The sequence below is a fragment of the Uloborus diversus genome, chromosome 3, assembly GCF_026930045.1.
Source record: "Uloborus diversus isolate 005 chromosome 3, Udiv.v.3.1, whole genome shotgun sequence".
Lineage (NCBI taxonomy): Eukaryota > Metazoa > Arthropoda > Arachnida > Araneae > Uloboridae > Uloborus > Uloborus diversus.
The window spans coordinates 82,813,348-82,833,804 of record NC_072733.1 but is presented as its reverse complement, the minus strand read 5'-3'; the positions used below and the strand labels follow the sequence as shown (position 1 = coordinate 82,833,804).

General features: G+C 33.4%; 1 protein-coding gene across 1 annotated transcript in view; it reads left to right on the top strand.

The window, feature by feature from the left end:
• Positions 1 to 10,959: 10,959 nt before the first annotated feature.
• Positions 10,960 to 20,457, top strand: part of LOC129218827 (monoglyceride lipase-like) — a 112,797-nt gene continuing 103,299 nt past the window's right edge. The window contains exon 1 of the mRNA XM_054853148.1: positions 10,960 to 11,172. Coding sequence (XP_054709123.1) covers positions 11,048 to 11,172 — 125 coding nt within the window. The 5' untranslated portion in view covers positions 10,960 to 11,047. The remainder of the gene's footprint in view (positions 11,173 to 20,457) is intronic.

The window sequence follows — 20,457 nt, the reverse complement described above, 5'->3', positions numbered from 1 at the left end:
TATTTTGCAAACATAGGAGAAACGATGTACGGGGTCTGAAGTAAAAACTCGAAGATTTGTGGGAAAATTATCAAAAGTGTTCAACGTCCTAGGGGCACGTGTTATTAGTGACCGATCAAGTTCAAATTTTGCACCGATTACTTTTTATTATAGTGTCACAAAACTAGGGGGCGTCACTTGTTGAATTCCGAAAAAAAAATTTTGCATATAAATAAGGACCACCCTAATATATATATATATATATATATATATATATATATATATATATATATATATATATATATATATATATATATATATATATATATGTAAACTTTTTTAGTATTAAAAAAATAAGAGGGAAGTGAATCTTACCTACTTTGGAATGTGGTGCCCCAATTCCGATACTTGTGTCAAACAAAACAAAAGCAAAGAATTTTTTATTTTTTTTAATGTTGTGGAAAATTCAACTTTTTTTTCTTTTCCCTCCATTTAATTTAAAGTGAAATTTTCTAGCAACGTCTAGTCAAAACCAGACTATCCAAATCAGGAGGAAAATCAAATATCTGATGAGCGTGTTCCGTTCATTTCAGTGTGTCTGCTTAATTTAGAGGTTAACACACGTATACAAAAGCTGGCATCCATGAAAGCTAATAGATGCTTCCATTTCCGCCTGTAAACTGGATGTTTGACTTTCAATCTCATCGATAGTCAGACTATAAAGACTATTTTTACTAACTTAGTTTGCACTAAAAGTATGAAACAAAATAAAAAAAGACTTCTTGAATTATAACCCGCAAAAAATGAAATTGCTTTTCATATCGTTATATTTATATGTTTCTTTTTATGTATTTACATTTATGCTAATTCTAAAGCAGTTAATAAAATTTGAATAAAAAAGTTAGGGAAGAAATATTGGCGGTAGAAAGTAATTCACTCAACATCATACCATCAGTTCTCCTTTCAAGTCTTTATTTTTAATTTTATTAGCTGCTTTAGAATTTACATAAATATCTTTTTGAGAGAGCAACAGCAATTTCGGGTATTATAAACACAAGTCTTTTTTATTTTCTACTTTTTAATTCGAACCAAGCTAATAGAAATAATCTAGATTCATTTCGTTTCTAAACATTTTATTCATGTATTGCTATGCAGTTTTTCTTTTGAATTAAAATAAAATTACCTTCAGAAGGATCCGATGGGACTAATGCTGCTTTGCAGACTGTACTTCGTTTTCTTCACACGACGTTATTTTTCTCTTTTTAGAGCAATCCTTTTCGTCATTTTAATGTTTTTCTTTGGATTGAAAAAGGCTTGTTATCGGTTTTTTTCGCTTCATTATGCAACAACTTTCACTTAGAATGTACTATTTTAAACAGACTGTACGTTTCCAAAAGAAAACGCAGTAAATACTGGCTGAAAAATCAATGTGATTGCAATGGATACTCTGGGTTAGCAAAGGTCGTTTTGACTATGACCTATGACACACACGAGACCAGACCAGCAAAAACCTCTATCGTCTCGAATTCCGGTTATGCTATCATTTTTGGATTCGAAGCCCAATGGTCTTTAAAGCAGCAAACAAAAACATTTTCTTCAACTCAAAAACAGATTAATTGTCTTCAAGAGCTGAGGAGGCAGTGGAAAAAAGTTAGAAATGCGTTCCACGAATAGGCTTTCCAGGAAGATTAACCAAAGGACAGTCGTTTCGCGCACTTTCTTGGAAGAAGAATAAAGGGGTGAAATTCACAGGTTTGACATATGTAAGATGAACATTTCAAGTTCATGGTTAAAGGTCCTTCAAGTTAAAAGCCATTTCGCTGTTATCTGGATCTCTTTGGTTGCTCTCTTTCTTAAAATTGCGATTCCTTAGAAAACCGAAATGATAGGAGTGAAAAGAAAGTATAAGTTTTTTTCAAGTGATGAAAAAAGGAAAATCGTAGAATACTGGCCAAGTTAGATTTGCTGCAATTGCTAACCTCAAGAGGATAAATAATGAATAAAAAAAAAAAAAAAAAATCAGGGACCAACAAGCAATAAAAGACTTTTTCTTGAAAAAGATATGCTTAAAGTTTCTTTTACTGTCAAAATGATTCCTTAAACTGGCAATAAAACACTCAATAATGTAATAATAGAATAAATACCTCACAAAACTAATAAAGAGGAATTTTAATCAAGAGCCCATACTGTCTTTAGTATCGATTTCAAATTTTCACCATCATTTTTCATATTTAAAATTTCTATAAAAAGTTTTTTAAGCTCCCGTATTTCAAAACCCTTTATCTCGATTTTTTTTCTTTAATGTGAAATTCGAAGTATACAGATTCGACTGTATGCAATATTTCCACTGCGCGGCTCATTCAATTAAATATATTTAACAATTTGCAGAATCTATGACAAAGAAAGGCTGCATATACGTGGATTTAACAAATCAATCTCATTTCTAAAGCGAAGTGTCAAATTTCACTCAATTATCAAAAAATTCGCAGCAGAGGGAGACGTCTTTATGCTTGACGGTCACACATGGAGCAGATTTTCAATGGCATTGGGGGGGGGGGGGGGAGCGAAGTGAATTTTTGACCTTTGTTACTCAGAAAAAGTCGTTTTGATTTTTTTTCTTTCTTTTTCTTCCCTATTCTTTTTCTCTCTTTTTTTTGAGACTAACGTTTCGGGGGGGGGGGGGGGTTGTCCCCAACCCCCCTTATCTACGCCTCTGTACGTGTGCATAGTTGTGTGTGTAAGTGTGTAGGCTTGTGTGTGTGCATAGACCTGTGTGTATGCACGTAGGCGTGTGTGAGTGTATGTGTGTAAAGTCGTGAGTGTGTGAGCGTGCGTGCGTGTGTGTAGGACATGGACGCCTCCGACCAAGAGAAGCAGATAGCTCAGGACCGGAGCAGCCGCGCCGTCTGCAGAGGACGGTGGGCGGTGGTGCTGCAGAGGCTTCTGGTCCAAACTGAAAAAGGAACCACAACGCCAAGGGGCCAAGGACCGTCAAATAAGAACAATCGTGATTGCTCAAAAAAAAAAAAAAAAAAAACCTTGTTCAATAAGCAAATTTTTAGTTTAAGTTCGATTTCAATAGCTTGTTCTATTCTGAGAACATTAGAAGATTGTTTAGCAATGATATCGTCTGAAATTTTTTTTTACATAACCGTGTTTTAAGCCTAGAATTAACACGGGAAAACATAAAGCTAGTTTACTCCCCAAAATTCCAATGTTCCCCAAGTTCCGGCTTTATTCCCCAAAACTCCCGGGTTTATTCCCGTAACTCAAAAACAGCGTTTTTTTTTTTTTTTTTTTTTTTTTTTTTTTTTTGCATTTCTAATCTTTGATGATGTCAGGGGAAGACAGTCATGGCTGTGGACAGTCAGTGAAATGCGGGATTTCAGGTCGTTCCCCCAGGGTATTTTTCAAAATTGACGTAAAAATTGAAGCACTTTTAGACAGTTTCTTGTATACTGTTTGTGGAAAAGAATATTGAATTCCCCCCCCAAAGTTTTCTTAAAAATTAAAATCAATTTTAAGCTTATGAAGTCAATCTTAATCATGGTCAATCTGGGTTCCCTTTAAGAAAGTGTAGTTAAAAAAGTTGATTTGATGCAATGGGTTTCTAACCTGGATCTTGAACTATATCACACGGCCTATAACTACAGCTGTGTCTTAAACTTTTTTAAAATTGGTGTACAGAGTTATTGACCTTGAAACTTGACCTTTTTTGAAAATTATCAACTTCGAGACCGTTTAACTATTAAAGCAAAGAGTAACCCATCTTATTTTTTGCTTTTCTGAGCACTATACCATGCTGAGTAATTCATCCTATACTTTTTTCCGAGTGTGACTCACTGCTTTAGCAGATATCCGGACATAAACAAGGCAAAAAAAAAGTAAAGAAAATAGCATTTTCAATTGACCTTTGCCCCAATAGCCAAGAGTGAGTCACCAAATTATTTATGCTAGCATGTATCTAGTATCAAGTAGTACGTCGAACCTGTTTATCTCGAACCTGCCTATCTCGAAAACCTCTCTATAACGAAGTTTTTCATTTTCCCTGTACCATAAAGTATTAATTCAATGTTTTCCCTCATGTTTGTCTCGAATGAAATTTTCTGAAAAACTGTATATCTCGAATTTCGACTAAAGTATCTTTCTTGAATCGATCCCCAACGATCTTTATTAACTGGAATTTTTAGACAAAAACCATTTTTCTTAATATTAGCAGTCACATAATGCTCCAGAATTAAAACTTTATGTACAAGAAGCAAGTTTTCTAGCTATTATATCCATTCGGAAACTGAGAGGAAGGAGACATTGTTGATTAGTAAAATTGCTTCCAAAGTTTTACTTTCGAGTCATTGCTCCAATTTCTTATTTTTAGAACTTTATTCAAAACCTCTGTGCCTTGAAACCTCCATATCTCGAATTTTTCTTCTCTCCCGTAAAATTCGAGATAGACAGGTTCGACAGGGACGACATTTAAAAAAATTGGCATGAGTCACACATTGCTTTTGGAGCAAAATGATCATATATTTAGTACCTTATATTCACGACATTTTAACTTTAACCTCTACTCAAGGACCAATAAGTAAAATTTGATAGGAAAGAAGCTTCATTTTTTCATGACAATACTACCAAAACATCCTGAAATATTCAGGAAGATGTAAACTATCAGGGTTCCGTAGACTTTGTCCAACTTTAAAAACAAAAGGCTTTTAAGTATCTTAATTAATGAAAAACATATACCTTTATGACAGAGAGGAATGAATATGTATAGCAATACAACTGCGATCTAAAAAGAAACAGCATTGCCAAGTCCTTAAGAAAGAAACTCTTCAAAAACATGGATGCAAAAAATAAATAAATAAATAAATAAAAAATAAAATAAAATCATTATTAGTGACTGAGAAGCATGGAAATATTAAATTACACTGTAGATGAAAACTAATGTTTGGGAAAAATGTGGTGGGGGTGTTTTTAAAAGATGCTATTCTGAGAATCCACTGATAGTGTTTCTCGAATATCGATTACAAACTTGGTACTGACAATACACGACAAACCTACCCATTACTAGTTGACTGCTTATAACTAGTCATTTTCTCTCCTGTGGAAAGGCGCCTTGTACGCAGGGCTGCGGAGTCGGAAGTAAAATGGCCGACTCCGACCCCGACTCCAACTCCTGGATTTTGAAACGCCCGACTCCGACTCCGATTTTTTTTAATTGTATTTTTTTAACTCCCTCTCTCCCTTCAGGGGAAGGGGGAAGACCTCTAAACAAAGATTGAACTATTAATTCCTTTTTATGAAAATTTCACCTTTTGTTTTTTATTGTAAACCCAAGACGCATACAACGTTAGAAATTCAATTTAAAAATCAAATTTTCCAATAGTTACGAGTTAACAAGTAAGAGGACTTAAAAATTCCTTTTAAAAAAATTGAAAAGGATTACCTGTAATTTGCCCCGCTTTAATGTTTAACAAATAGATATTGATCAAATCGTGTGCTTTCAATTTTTGAAAACTGTATCTTGAGAGAAAAAAAGCTTTTTTTCTAAATCCAATTTCTTGAGAATGGGTGGTTTACCCCGGTTGACACCTATCTGGTAGATGACGCCCAAAGTTAATTTCAGACTTAATAAAAAATATAAATATTTTAATTCTGAAAATTTTTGCGAATATATTTTAAATTATATTTTATCAATAAAATGTCAACGAAAATAGGGCACAATTTTATTGGCTGCTTTAGAATTAACCTTAATATGAAGATTAACAGCAATAATTGAGTGTTGTAATCAAGAAATCATTTACATTATTTTGTTCCATACTTTTTAGTGGGAGCCAAGCTTATAGAAATAGTCTTAATAAAGAAAAAAAACATTAGATTATTTCTTCGGATCTTTTGGAATCGTGCTTTCGCGCCGGAACTTCTTTGAATTTGCCGATCACCCTTAAAAGTTTCAACTTTAGCTACGGGCCTCGACTTACTAATTTGTTACGTTTCTTTAACTATTTTATAACTGAGATCGAACAAAACACTATATTTCTATTTTTATTTGAAAGTGATTACTTGAAAATGTTAGGCAACAAAACCGTTTGCTGACAGTTGCTATTAGTTAAGTTAAAAAGCAAGCAAACTAGGGGACGGCTACCGAAAGTTCGGTAAGCACTCAAGCTAGCTGATTGCCATAACGGCAGTTATTTTCTCATTAGTATCTTTTTATACATGTAATCGAACCAATTGGTATTCAGTTTTTAAAAAAATACAAAGAGAGTCAGTAAAAAGGAAAGAAAAAGAGAAGCCCGGAGTCGGAGTCGGCATGTTTTCCAACGACTCCGACTCCTTCACCCCAAAATCAGTCCGACTCCGACTCTTCGACTCCGACTCCACAGCCCTGCTTGTACGATGTCCTCTATGTGAAGCTGTTAAGCTTCTGCATAACTAGGTAAAAAAATAAGTATAAATCTGAATGAATAAAACCAGACGTGGCTCCAAGGGAGGGGCAGAGGGGCAATGCCCCCATCGGAAACGTCTTGCCCCCCCTCCCCCCGTCAGGGAAAATTTAGTGTTTCGTCGGAGAATCTGTTTTGGCGTATATCGTAAATGATAAAAATTTTCTCTGATATGAACTCGAAAAAAGTAGCAGTATCTTATATATATATATTATGGTGGTCCTTATTTTTGAAGTTGCAGATATTTTACGCGACGCCCCCTCAATTTGTTCCATTATACAAATAAATGATCCCTGCATAATTTTAAGTCAATCCATGAACATTAACACGTGCCCCTAGGGCCCCCATTTTTTAGTTTCGAAGAAAAAATTGCGGATTTTCTCATTTTTACGTAAAAATAATTATAACGTTTTATATTTAAAGTAATTTTGAACCTCAATAGTTCAGTGCTGCTACTTCCAGACCGACCATTCTCCCACCTTCATTCTGTAAAATTTAACATATTACAGTGGGTGCATGTACACCAATGGCCTTGGGTCAAGCGTACCGCTCTTCTGCGCTTGTTCGAACCAAGCAGCAGGGGAACGTTTCTTCCCACCAAGATGGACACAAGGGATTCTATAGGCCATTAATGAATGATCTTTGACAACAACAAATTGCCTCCTCCAGGCTTTGGAAGTGTTGATTTACAAAATGCCCTGTGTATGTAATAGGTGTGGCAAATAGAGTCACAAGGTTTCAATGCTATAAATATGAGTAATTGCAATTATATTTTAATTCGCTGTTCTTTAGTTATAAACATACATAAATGCTTATACAATTTTTAATCTTTAAAATATAAATTTCGAAAAATCCTTGATTACTCCTAATATAAAAATATACTGTATTTTCCATAGCTAAAATATAAATTAAAAAAAAAATATCCAAATCAGAACAATGTAGAAACCTACACTTTAAATTAATTGTCTTCTACTTCAGTACATAGTCCTTTATTATCATCAAATTCTTGCGATTCACAAGATTTAAAAACCGAAATGGATATCTATCCTAAACTGTTGAACTTTTGTTTCCTACAGCTGGTCTACCTCAATGCAAAAAAGCTTGACAACTATTTATATCTGCTCGCCTTTCATCACTGTTAGACAAATGCCATATTAGGGATAAAGATGTTGTTCATTTATTTACAGCCTATATAGATGCAGTAAGTTTGAATCCTAATGACCTAGTGATCAATGGTACATTCCTCAAGAGAACAAGAGAAAATCTTCGAGAGGTAAAATTAAATTTCATGAGTTTAAATTTAGATTTTGTAGTTATTCACTGGGATACAAAGTTACATCCAGATGTAACTGGAAAAAGATCTCCGACAGGATTACCGTGATAGCTTCAGGTCCTAATATTGAACAGCTACACGGAATTCCTTAGATATTTCTTCAGTTGCTTATGATATCTTATATGATAGTCTTTTATTACTAACTGTTCTAGCTGTAGTGCTTGATACAACGACTTGCAATACCAATGAATTGTGCATGAAATTGTTTAGAGCAAAAACTGAATGGTCATATATTACATTAGGATTGCCATCATCATGCACTTGAAATCGTACTGCAGAGTGTGTCCTTAAAGAAGTTCTTGCCTTTCTTAGTTCCAGATCAGATATTCAATTATTTAAGCACTTCAAAATTTTGTGGAAAGATCTCCATCATTCAGGACTTATAACATTTCAATCAAGTACACATACCACTTAAATTCTAAAAGACGAAGTTGATGACATATTATTTTTCGTAAAAAGCGGAATTGAGAAAGATTACAGAGAATTCTCATAACTTGTAATAATATTTCCTGGTGAATTTCCTCCTACAGGGGTATGTTTTCGGCAACCTGGAGCTTATCCCTGAACCAGATGGATGGCAAAAGTATTTTTTGTTTAAAAATTTTTATATTTAGGAGACAATTGAAAATGACCTCACATGAAAAGAAAGCCCATCAATGCTGTTTCACAAAGCTGTTTTACAATTAAATGCTGTATGAAGATATGGTTTTTCACAGTAACCCAATCGAGGCTCCTTTGAATAATATATGTCTGAAAAACTAGCAGCGTACAAAATGACGACAAACATGCAGCAGAAGCAGTGATTGGAAATTTTTTAAAATTACTTATGGTATTTAGGGGATAAACTAGCAACTTTATCCGTATTGGATGAAGGAATTAACTTTGAAGATAGGAAAACACTAGTCCAAAAAATGCTTGTGATATGGAAGACGTGTCTGATGACTCTTTAACAAATTTTAGATAACTGTAGATGATTTGGAATACTTTCTTGGTAAAGAACTTCCTCTTCATAGAATCAATTACGAGTCGATAAAACTGTTTGATAAGTTACAAATACTAAAAGATTTTTTTTTCTATTTGATCCTGATTCACGGTAAAATGAAGAAAACTCTTTAAATGGAAGAAAGATCGTTAAAATTCTGAAAATTGTGAATGATACAACTGAAAGAGGAGCACAATATCAATCGAAGAATTTTGCTACTAATTTACCGAATATGAGTCACAAAAACAATTTATTTTACAGACCGTCCAAGACAATCGGAAAAAAATACCCACTATCGAGATACGTTGAGAAAAGCATATGATTAAGGAAAGTTTCTAAAGCCTTATTTCATTCTTATTCAACGTAAAATCTTTAGATGATATAAAGTAATTATAAATATTAATTTTAGTGCTACCTCACTTTAAAAATATTTTGCAAACCTAGGAGAAACGATGTACTGAGTCTGAAGTAAAATTTCGAAGATTTGTGAGAAAATTATCAAAATTGTTAAAGTTCAACGGCCTAGGGGCACGTGTTATTATTGACCGATCGAGTTCAAATTTTGCACACGTTACTTTTTATTATAGTGTCAGAAAACTAGGGGGCGTCACTTGTTGAATTCCGAAATTTTTTCCCCCATATAAATAAGGACCACCCTAATATATATATATATATATATATATATATATATATATATATATATATATATATATAAAGGGAACAAAAAATCAATCCCCTTTGATGCCATCCACCTTGCACCCGCAATTTAGCCCGAGTCCTTGTAACGTCGTCCAGATGGTGACAAAATATGGGACAGCTATTGCTACGGGGGAAGTGGTGTGTTTTCATCCTTGAAATTTCTGTTTGTCGATGAGATGGTTTTAAAAGAGTACTATCTCGGTCCCTGCCGAATGTAGTGGTGGGCGTTCGGTGATTACCGGTCAGACCTAAGGCGTCGTTATCGGGTTACGAGACAAATACGTATGGAATGACAATAGCCAGGACGAGACGAGAGGGGGGAGGGGGTGTCATCGGAGAAAAAATATGCTTCGGACATTTTTCCTTTTCTATTACATTCGCTAAAGTGTGCAGACACACTCATTGATGCGTTTTGAAATACTTCTCTGGGTAAACAACTGCAATATTATCTTTTATTTTCACTCAGAAGTTACAAGTAAGTTATTACTATAGTTATTTACAATTTATCCAATTATTCTTGGATTATTCTGCAACAAAACATATTGTGAGTAAACGATCCTTTTATCTCATAGAAGGAAGTGCACTGAAGTTGATTTAATGTTTTAATTTTTTAGTGTAATGATGACTTGTCGGCATATGCTAAAATCAGGAAAAAAGTTCTTTGGACTAATGTATAAAAGCAAATACTGCCGTGTGCAGGTAAAGGGCAGTAACTGCAAATTTTTCATTTTTCATTATTTTGCATTTTTGTCATCTATTATACGTTATCTTTATTGTACAAGATCACTTGTTTGGTTTCCGCTGAAGAAAAGGCGCGAAAAAGACGTTCTAATTCCAACATTTCCCTATTGTTTGTATTGAATCCAAAACGCGTTTCTTCAAATATTTCGAAAACTCATTTCTGCAGATACTGCCGTTTACCTGCACACGGCAGAATATATGTTCAACATTTTACATACATTTTTTCTCAAAAACTTATATTGATCTTGTTTGTAGGCTACATAATAGTTTTGCTGGGACTGAAGAAGAAATGAGATTGATTTACTAAACAAAAGTTTTTTTTACAACAATACAAAGTGTATTAAGTGTAAGACGGCAAGGCTGAGTTTATTTCAGCGCATTCATAAGAGAAGGCCACATCCCTCTTTTATTTTTATACTGCGCATCTACCAATCTTAAATGATTATAAAATTTCTCTTTGCGCACCCTTTTGTTCGGTGCCCTTGAAAATTTTCTTTGTGGACAGTTTAGTGCATTGCCCTCAAGATGGCATAAATGTTTCAGTACCGATAAAATCTTACATCGCTGTAGGACTAAAAGTAATTATCTCTAACCTTTGACTCCGTAATACGTCAAGCCATAAACCCCCGGGGTCAGATCTTCGTCTTCAATTGTCGCTTGAAATGCGCTTTCAAATTCCTAAGTTCAACTCTTTAAACCAATGAAAAGGAACTGTGGAGGAGAGTTAACCTTCAATGACGAACTCGTTTATAAAGACTCAGCTGGCCGGAACGATCGTGGGGCATTCCCAAGGTTCACCTTTTCCAGTTTGGTCGCTTAGTTAACCCGCTCGCCACAGAAAGGTGGTGTTTCTTTCAGGCAGGGTAGATAATGCCTCCTGGTGAACAGCATTCTTCGTTATTTTCTGCCAATGTTGACATTTACAATGGCGACTTTGTCAATAAAAGAAACCAAAATATACATTGTTATTATTGGAAGACATCTGAAAAACCACGGTAAGAAAAATATTTTTACATTCTTGCATGTTTAACTCTTAGCTATTAATTGTTCAGGACCATTGTTTTAAATACATATTCTCTAATTTTGTGGAATCGATGGATAGTGTGGTTCTCACTAGTTTCGTATATTTCATTCCTCTAAAAACTGTTATGGAGTATTTTTACGCATTGAGAGAGACACCCTCCCTAGCTTGACAGTCATAACATAGGTTAAGCTGAGACGCTTCAATGGTAGGTCACTGTGACTTCCCAAACAATTCCTTATTCGGAAAAGTTTGTCTGACAGTTCGGCAAAATTTTCATCATTCGGCTAAATTTGGAGTTCCATTCGGCAAAATTATCATCGTTCGACGAAATTTTGAGTTCCATTCGGCAAAAATACCATCATTCGACGAAATTTTCAGTTCCGTTTGGCAAAATTATCTTCATTCGGCAAAGTCTGGAGTTCCATTTGGTAAATGGAGAATGTCGGGGCACCCTGGGGTTAAAGACCATTTGTAGGACGTACATGTCCTCAAAGCACAAGTTAATTTTAGTAACTATCAAATACAAACACCTTGTAAATGTTTTTCATGTTTTTGATACATCACAATTTTTAATATTTGTAAAGAAAAAAAAAATATGTGTAGTATTGTGTGTTGTAAATTTATAATGATGTGTAGCATTGATATTTATATTTACTGCTATCACACAGTGATATTTTTAACAGACCAATAAAAGTATTTCACGCATTGAAAATCGGAAACATGCCTCAAAAATTTAGTCAAGCGTATTTTCACGCTAAGTGTTTAGAATAAAAAATTTGCCTTGTGGAAAACGGGGGATAAATCAATAAAATTTTTAAAAATATTGCATTCAAATGTTTTTTTAAAGTTTCAAATTCAAAATTTAAACATGTCGATGTTTTTCATTTTAAATTAAAAAAATGGCACTCATTTCTCCTTTCCCTGCCAATTTCCAGTTCATCCGTAGGAAGTAAGTTATTTTATGGAATTGGTTAAATACTATGATCCTCACAATTTTTGTACATTTCACTCATCCAAATGAATTACACTCCTCTTAAAAACCTCAAGGAGCTTTTTTTACGCATTGAGTGGGGAGAAAATCCCTATAGCTTTACTGCCGCTACTTTTAAGTAAAAACTTTTGCCTTTGCATGCACAGAAACAATAAATATAAAGTCAATGTTATTAAAGCACGCAACCTGCAGAAAGGTTACAAATACGTGTTCCGTGTGTACGATGGATCTCCTCAGCGGAGCCTCATCATCTCCAGGAGCTTCATTAGTGTGTTTCAACCATTAGTGTGTTAAAGAACGCAACCTGCAGAAAGATTACAAACACGTGTTCCGTGTGTACGATGGATCTCCTCAGCGGAGCCTCATCATCTCCAGGAGCTTCATTAGTGTGTTTCAAAACATCATAGCTTTTCTGGACAGAATAGTGGGCTACCTATAATCCCGAAACACGTGAATGTATTATCTTTCATTTTTTTTTCTTAAAAATAATATCGCTGACGCTTGTTATCTAGATTACAACAATACTGCATTAACAATAAATTACCAAGCGAAATCGAATGATATTGGAGATAAGAATGTAATTCCGGTTGTATCATTATTAAAATGGTAATTTATTTAGTTTGCTACGTGTTTCATAGTTCATCGAAATTGATTGACAGAAACAGCCATTCTGCCAGCTTCCGCATTACATTACTTTGAACGGGTGAAACTGTGATGTGATATGACCTTGAAAAGTCATGGCTGTGAAGAGAAAAAGTCGAATGGAAAAGCAAAATGTAAGATTCTGAAGGAAGAACAGAGGGGGAATAACGTTTTTAATTAATCTCTCCGGTAATCGAAGTTAAATTATGCAACCTAGCCAAACAGTAGCCTGAAAAATTACAAATCTATTGATACCTGGTTCGACGCTCAGTTTTATATCGTTCACCATCAGTAGGGATGATATAACCACGATTTTTAATATTTAAGATTCTTCAAGACCATTAGCTGTTATTTATTTTTATTTGTACACAATTCAGTGGCAAACTACTGGTGATTTGGACTTATATCAGGTACGATATATAAGTAATTATTATTATTATTATTATTATTTTTTTTTTTTTTTGACAGTCCTTGGACAAATCAATTTCAACAGTTGAGAAGGGGGAAAATCGACTTTTACATGAAAAAGCAAATTGTTGATAACCAAAAAATGTTTCAGAACGTCGTTTTAACCCATTGAGGCATGGTGTCTTTGCTTGAAGAAGCCGTTTTTTTTAATTTTATTTTCTGCCAATTGCCAATTATTGAAGCCACTGTGTCAGTTAAAAGAGTTAACAGCTTTTGCGTTGGTTAATTCTATCCTTTGATTAATTTTATGAACAGATTATTTGCTATTAATTTCTGCAGAAAATATTTATACAGAGCACCAAATCTAATTTCTATGTAGAAACTAGTTTCTATTTAGGTACTCGACGGAGGAAAAGTTCCCTGCAACGCTCATGCAACTCCGTACGTTGACACTCGATGGATGATTAAATGAGAAAAAAAAAACAAAAACAAAAAAACCTTTCCTCCGTTTTAATGAGACTACTGCTGAGTCAAAATGAGATAAATATGGTTGATAAAATAAAAATGTCTCCTTTTTGTTTAATAGTGGAAGAGTAATTCTACATCTGTGGTTCTCAATCAGTAGTACGTGTACTTCTTGATAAAAGCGAAAACATGTAAAGGGGGTAGGCGGTTAACTAGTGAAAAGTATACAACATTATATTGATAAAGCTAGTATTTATGTGGGACAAAAGTTTGAATAATATTGTGTGATCTTGCATTGAAACAAAAATGTTGTAATGCATAGTTAATTAACTTCTGGACTGATATTGAAAAAAGAACACAAAGCACTACTAGGAGACATTGCTGTGAAATTATTCTGGGGTTTAGGATAACTTGTACGATTAATGCTTTTCGAGCTTAACTAGCCTGAATAATTGAAACAAGCAATGAACTCAGTATTAAAATAACCAAGCCTAAAGTTGAGAATTATTTACGGTTGTGTATTAAACCAAGCTAGAGCCAAGCAATGATAAATTTCATAAAACGAAACAAGCCCAGCATTCCCATTAATTATTTCCTGATGCTCTTTTAACTTTTATGTCTTATTAACAAACATTTTGTATTTCGTGTCCATTAGTATAAAATTTCTTGTTTTTAATTTAAATATCCTATGCGGAGTAATTAAATTTAACAGTTTTACAGTTAAACATTAACTAACATAACGCATTTTAATATAAAGTTTTTCCAGGGAAGGGGAGGGGGAATTTTTTTTGAATGAAAAGGGAAAAAGAAGTCAAACTTTTGATTTTTGAAAATGAAAACATCCGATAAACTGAAAGTAGATTTAACGGTCGGTTACACATTGTTAAATGATACGCAAAAAAGGAATATGGTGCGAAAAAGGTTGAGAATCCCTGTTCTAAATATCGATTGTATGCTATGCTGATCTAGAAATCATGCCCTTTACCTGCCCACGACAACATAATAATGGTGCCGTGGGCAGATAAAGAGCAGTAACTGCAAATTTTTAGTTTTGCACATTCTTTTGCATTTCTGTTATCTATTGTAGCTTTATTGTAAAGCTTGCTTATTTGGTTTTCATTGAAAAGGAGTCTAATTCCAACATTTATTGCTTGCATAAAATCCAAAACGTGTTTCTTCAATTATCTCGAAAACTCATTTCTGCAGATACTGCCGTTTACGTCAGTTAGGTAAAGCGCAGAATAGGAATCAATTCCATAAAAAAACTAATTTTTTAAGTGTAAAAAGGGAGTTAGCAGTGAAAGAAGAGATGTGCACTATTTTGATTTTTGACATATATAGAATGTTCTCCAAATTGTATTAAAGAAAAAAATCCATTCAAGTATAATACTTAAAAGGACAAAATCTAACTGCTTTTTTTCTTCTAATTTTCAAGGTTACGGTTTTGTTCAAAGTACAAAGACCAACAATAAGCTTGAACAAATATTTGAGGCATATTTCCAAATTTTAATGCCGGAAAATACTTTTGTAGACTTTAGAGGCTTTAAAAATATATCTGAATAGAGTCAATATATTCCCCGTGTGTCTTAAAACAAAAACTGTAGCTAATCAATAAAATATCTTCAGGTAACGTAAGAACCTAAAATTAAAAAAAAAAAAAAAAAAAAACTGTACAGTAAAACCAGTCAAGTTGACCACTCTTGTAAGTTAACCACCTGTCAAAGTTGACCGCTTTTGTCGTTGTCAGATACAAATAAACTGGGTGCACTTGATCCCCTTTTTTGTTGGAGTTTATAACTTTTATTCGATTCAGAGGAGTTAAAAGATAGTACGTTACATAGTAGGGGAACATGGGGCAGTGAAATAGCGGTGCAAAGTGAACTTTTGAAACATTTACTTTGCTTTTAGCTCTACCTATCTGGCATTATTTTAACTATGTTGTACCATATGTAGTCTGTTATAGTCAGGAAAAAAAATACCGCCGAAGATTAAGGCATTTGGTAATACAGGCAACTTGAAAAAAATGATACTCATATTGTAATAGCTTGTTGTAAGTCAAAAACTATTTTTGTTGCTATAAAATAATAAAGTGCTTGTTTTTAACATTTTAAATATTAATTGAGATCTCCTAATATTCAATGCAGCAAAAATTTAGTTAAAATTGAGTTTATTTGTATGTTAACAAAATTTTACAATTAGTCAAGTACATACGGGGCAAAGTGAAATAGTTTGTTTCATTTACTCACTCAATCATTTAATATAAATCACTTATGTTTTCATTTATTAATTAATTCATTTACATTCATTTATTTAGTAATTCACTTATTTAGTCATTCATTATTTTCTTATTCATTCATTCTTTTACTCGCTCATTTATTTTTCTTCATATATTGATTGATTTATTAAAATTTAATTATTCGTTTTTGTTTCATTATCTTTTCATTTATTCATTCAACCTTTTATTTACTGATTCTTTTAATCAAAAATATGTTTTATAATCAAGTAAAAAATATTTCATTAGCAAAATATTTTATTTTTCACTTTGCCCCATAGAAAGGAAAAAAAGTGAATTTTTTCCAACTTTTTTTGAAGACTCAAATTTACTGCGAAAAATGAAAAATACTATTTCAACGCATGTTTTATCATAAAATACAATGTTCTTTCTTTATGTACTGTAATTTTCAAAACAAATTTCCGATTTGTTTATTTTAAAAAAACTCAGTCATCTTAACCATTTCACTTTGCTCCACATTCCCGTACTTAGAACGGTCTTTGTCCCGTGAAAATGTTATCCCGTTTTTGAAACATAATCAATTAGAATGAAATATTTTAAAGAAAAATCAAAAGTAGGTAAACGGATCAGTTTTCTTTGTACCAGGTGACTTGATCCTGGTGGAAAAAGTGTCTCATAAATATGTTTTAAACACAAGTCATCAAATATTTATTATTGCGAAATAGTTATTATTTGCTCATTAAAAAGCAAAATTGATCATGAAAAATTAAAAAATGAAACAAAACAAAAACAATAGCTATTAAAACTAATATTTAAGGTAGGCGAACACCCTAGTTTTCGAAAAAAAAAAAAAGATTTTGAAAAATTTAGAGAGCCCTATTGTTTTTCTTTCTAAATTCGCAATTGTCTTTTAAATCAACGAGTTATTGAGAAAACAAGAAGAAATTTACTCAAGTCAAATACACTGCTTATAACTGAAATTTACTTTTTCTTTCTTGATTTTCTCATAAACACGTTTTCAAGTTTTTATTCACGCCAACAGTTCTAGAGAAAAAAGTATTATTTTTTAAAGATTTGAAACTTTGAAAACGTGATAATTGAACAAATTACTGTGATATAAACTTCAAAAAGTTAATGTACATGCAATATGTGGTTTTGAAATAATGATCAACTAAACTTAGGGGGCAAAAAGCACGTTTTTCGGGGGAAATTTTCAAACATTTAACCATAAAACCTGTTTTTAGTTAATTATTTTCAAATTGGAGGGTCATATCACTCTCTGGTATCTCACAAAGAGATAGACACAAAAAGTTTTAAAATTATGAAAAAATGAAGGCACTGGAAGTGTTAAGGAAATGGTAGTTTTTTGCTAAAAATATGGCATTTAAAAAAAAAAAAAGAAAAAAAAACCTATCGAAATTTTTTTCCCAACAAATGAGCAGTCAAAACGTGTTACTTATGTCATGTTCAATAATCGTATAAAGTTTCAGAAAGGTGCAATGAATATTGAATAAAAAAATATTTAGGGTGCTCGCCTCCCTTAAAAAACAAAATCAACTCTCTAACAAGAAAAAAACTAGCACAGCCCGAGAAAACTTATGCTCTTTCTTCAGTCTCGAAAAAGTGTGCAGTGAAAACTAAAAAATAATTATGATAAAAATAGGTTTAAACGATAACGTAAAAACAATTAGTGACGAGAAAAATTGGAGTTTTAACGACATAAATTATAAATATACTTCAAAATTGACACCAACAATCATCTGAAATTACTGGTTCGAATGAAAAGGAAAAAAAATAATTATCGAATTTCAAGAATGATTTTTTGAAAATGAAAACATCCGATAAACTAAAAAGTAGATTTAATAGTTGGTGTACACATTTCTTTAAATAATGTGGTAACACTTATCTCAAGTCAGTCTTTTCAAAGCTTTCGCCATTTAACAGGGGATTTACATTAGCTGTAGGCTAAATTTTGTAAGGCAACGGCATTTCTGTTGAACAATAAGTGTAATAAAAAGTATATGCTTACACTCACTAGCCAATGAATTAGAAACCCAAGATCAATACTTGATTGGACCACCTTTTGCACGGATTACTACTCTGATTCGTTTGGGCATCGAGTCTACAAGCTTCTGGAGTGCATTTACATCCAGAGAATACAATGCATTGCATGTTGCATTATCGTTCATGAAGTATATTTTGCCATGAGGATAAAAATGCAACATTGCAGGATGCACTTGATCTGTCTGGTATATCTAGGTATCACATGAATATTTGTTTACTCTTGAGGAACACCAGGGCACCGATTCCATGTCAAGATACACCTTTCAGACCCTTGCACAGTGCGAGTAAGGCAATAAGTTTTTTTCAAAGGTTTCTAATTCATTGGCCAGTGAGTGTATATGTATAATCATATTAAAAGACATTTGATCCCGGATCAAGTATCACCAAGTATTCTTTTCAAACATAATTCAAAATTACAATTAAAGTAGTTTAAAATTGGCGATTCTTATCCTTTTAACATTTAACAGTAAGTTATCACCCCTAAACCAGGGCCCAGGCCAGAACTACATGCAATATACCAGACAGTCCGGTTATCACAACATGCGACGGCAGTTTTGTTCTCATTAGAACTCATCAGTCTGGAATAGTGAATAACCGAGCTGGAGGGGAAGTCATCTCAGAAGAAGCTGAGAGCACCAACAAACTGGTAAAAAAAAAGTAAATTTATCTCACCATATGACACCTGCCTCCAGCTTGGTTATTCACTATTCCAGACTGTTGAATTCTAATAAGAAAGAAACTGCAATCTCTGGATGTGATAACTAGGCCTTCTGGTATATTGCACGTAGTTCTGCCTTAGCCCTGGCTTAGTGGCGGTAACTTACTGCTAGCTAAATACCCAAACTTTGCCTTTAATTCACGAGTCGAACCGCAACATGATGCGAATACTCGCTGGTGAGATAAATTTACGTTATCCACCAGTTGGTTGGCGCTCTAGACAGGGCCGTCCGAAGAGCAGACGGCGCCCGGGGCGAAAGTTTCCTGGCGCACCCCTATACACACAGAAAAATCAAGTTAGTTATAACATCAATGCATAATAGATACTTATTTTTTTTTACATATTAATGAACAGAACAATCAAAGGGCTATGCATAATACAAATTGAAACAAAAGCAATGAATCTGTTTCGTATATTTGTGAAACATTAATGCCCCAAAAACTTTTTGAAAAAAGGGAAATGTTGAAGATCCAAATATTTATGTAGTAAAATTGTTATTCCACTGGATAAAAAACAAACAATCAAAACTGAGTTGGTTATTCATATTGATCAAACTAAGAACACGTATAAATAATTTGCTGATTATAAATAGAAAATGTATTTATCGAAGTAAATTACATCAAAATTAAATTTCGATCTGGACTCATCCAATGATTCTTTTCAAGAGTTTTTTAGTTTTACTTGTACCAACTTAATACAGCTTTCATATATGTTACAAACAAAGCTGTTATTCTTTTGCATCCAATACTTGTAAGTTTTAGGGAGAAGCTCACAAATACTCAACAACGTCGAAAATCGCTCAGAATGGCGTTTTTGGAGCTCTAATTTCGAAAAATCACTGGCCCTAATATTACAAAACATGGCCTTACAAATTACATTTTAAGACTTGAGTTTGAGAAAATATTCGTGCAAGGGTCCCCATGCCGCCTTTCTTTAATATCACCAGCAATGGATTTTTTAAACGACACTTAGAAAAAAATTAAGTTGAACAGCCCCTGAATGTAAAACATTGATTAAATTTTTTGAACCATAATTTTGAACAATTTTCCTTCAAAATGCTCCAGATCCTCCTATCCATAAAATCTTCAAAGTTTGTTTAAAGTTGCGTTTTTGAAACTTCAATTTCGAAAACTTGCAGTGGGAGAAGGAATCGATTTCAATCTATTTAAAAAAATAATCGATCGGAAAAAGTCTCTGAGCCCTTACCGTAACGTCAATAAACATGGCCTATAATCGCGTTTTTAAGGTTAAAATTAGGTTTTTAAACCTAAATGCTCAAAATTTTGACCGAACAACTTTTGACCTTTTTTCCTATCCGACCAAAAATATTTTTTTTTTTTTTTTGTTTTTTGAATGTGTTCTTTTAAAACTTTTTTATGGTTACGTCACTACACGCAGGGGCGGGCAGAGTTCAAGCAAATTTGGTGAGAACTAGACAAAGGAGAAGTACCTTTTGTTTGATTCTAAACAGTTATATTCCCAAAAATTGTATCTGCTTCAATGATACAAAGGAAACGAATGTTTTGGAGATTTAGAGAGAGAGGAATAATTTCGTGCCCTAGGAAAAAATAGAGAATCATTGCAATGATTGCCTATTTTGTGTGTCTATGACTGTGTGTCTATGATACACGAAATGAGGGGGCACCGCAAGGCACCCCTAAGTTTATACAATAGGGGCATTTTATACGATGAGGGGTGCCGCAAAGCGCCACTCGTGAAAATGTCGTTTTCGTGT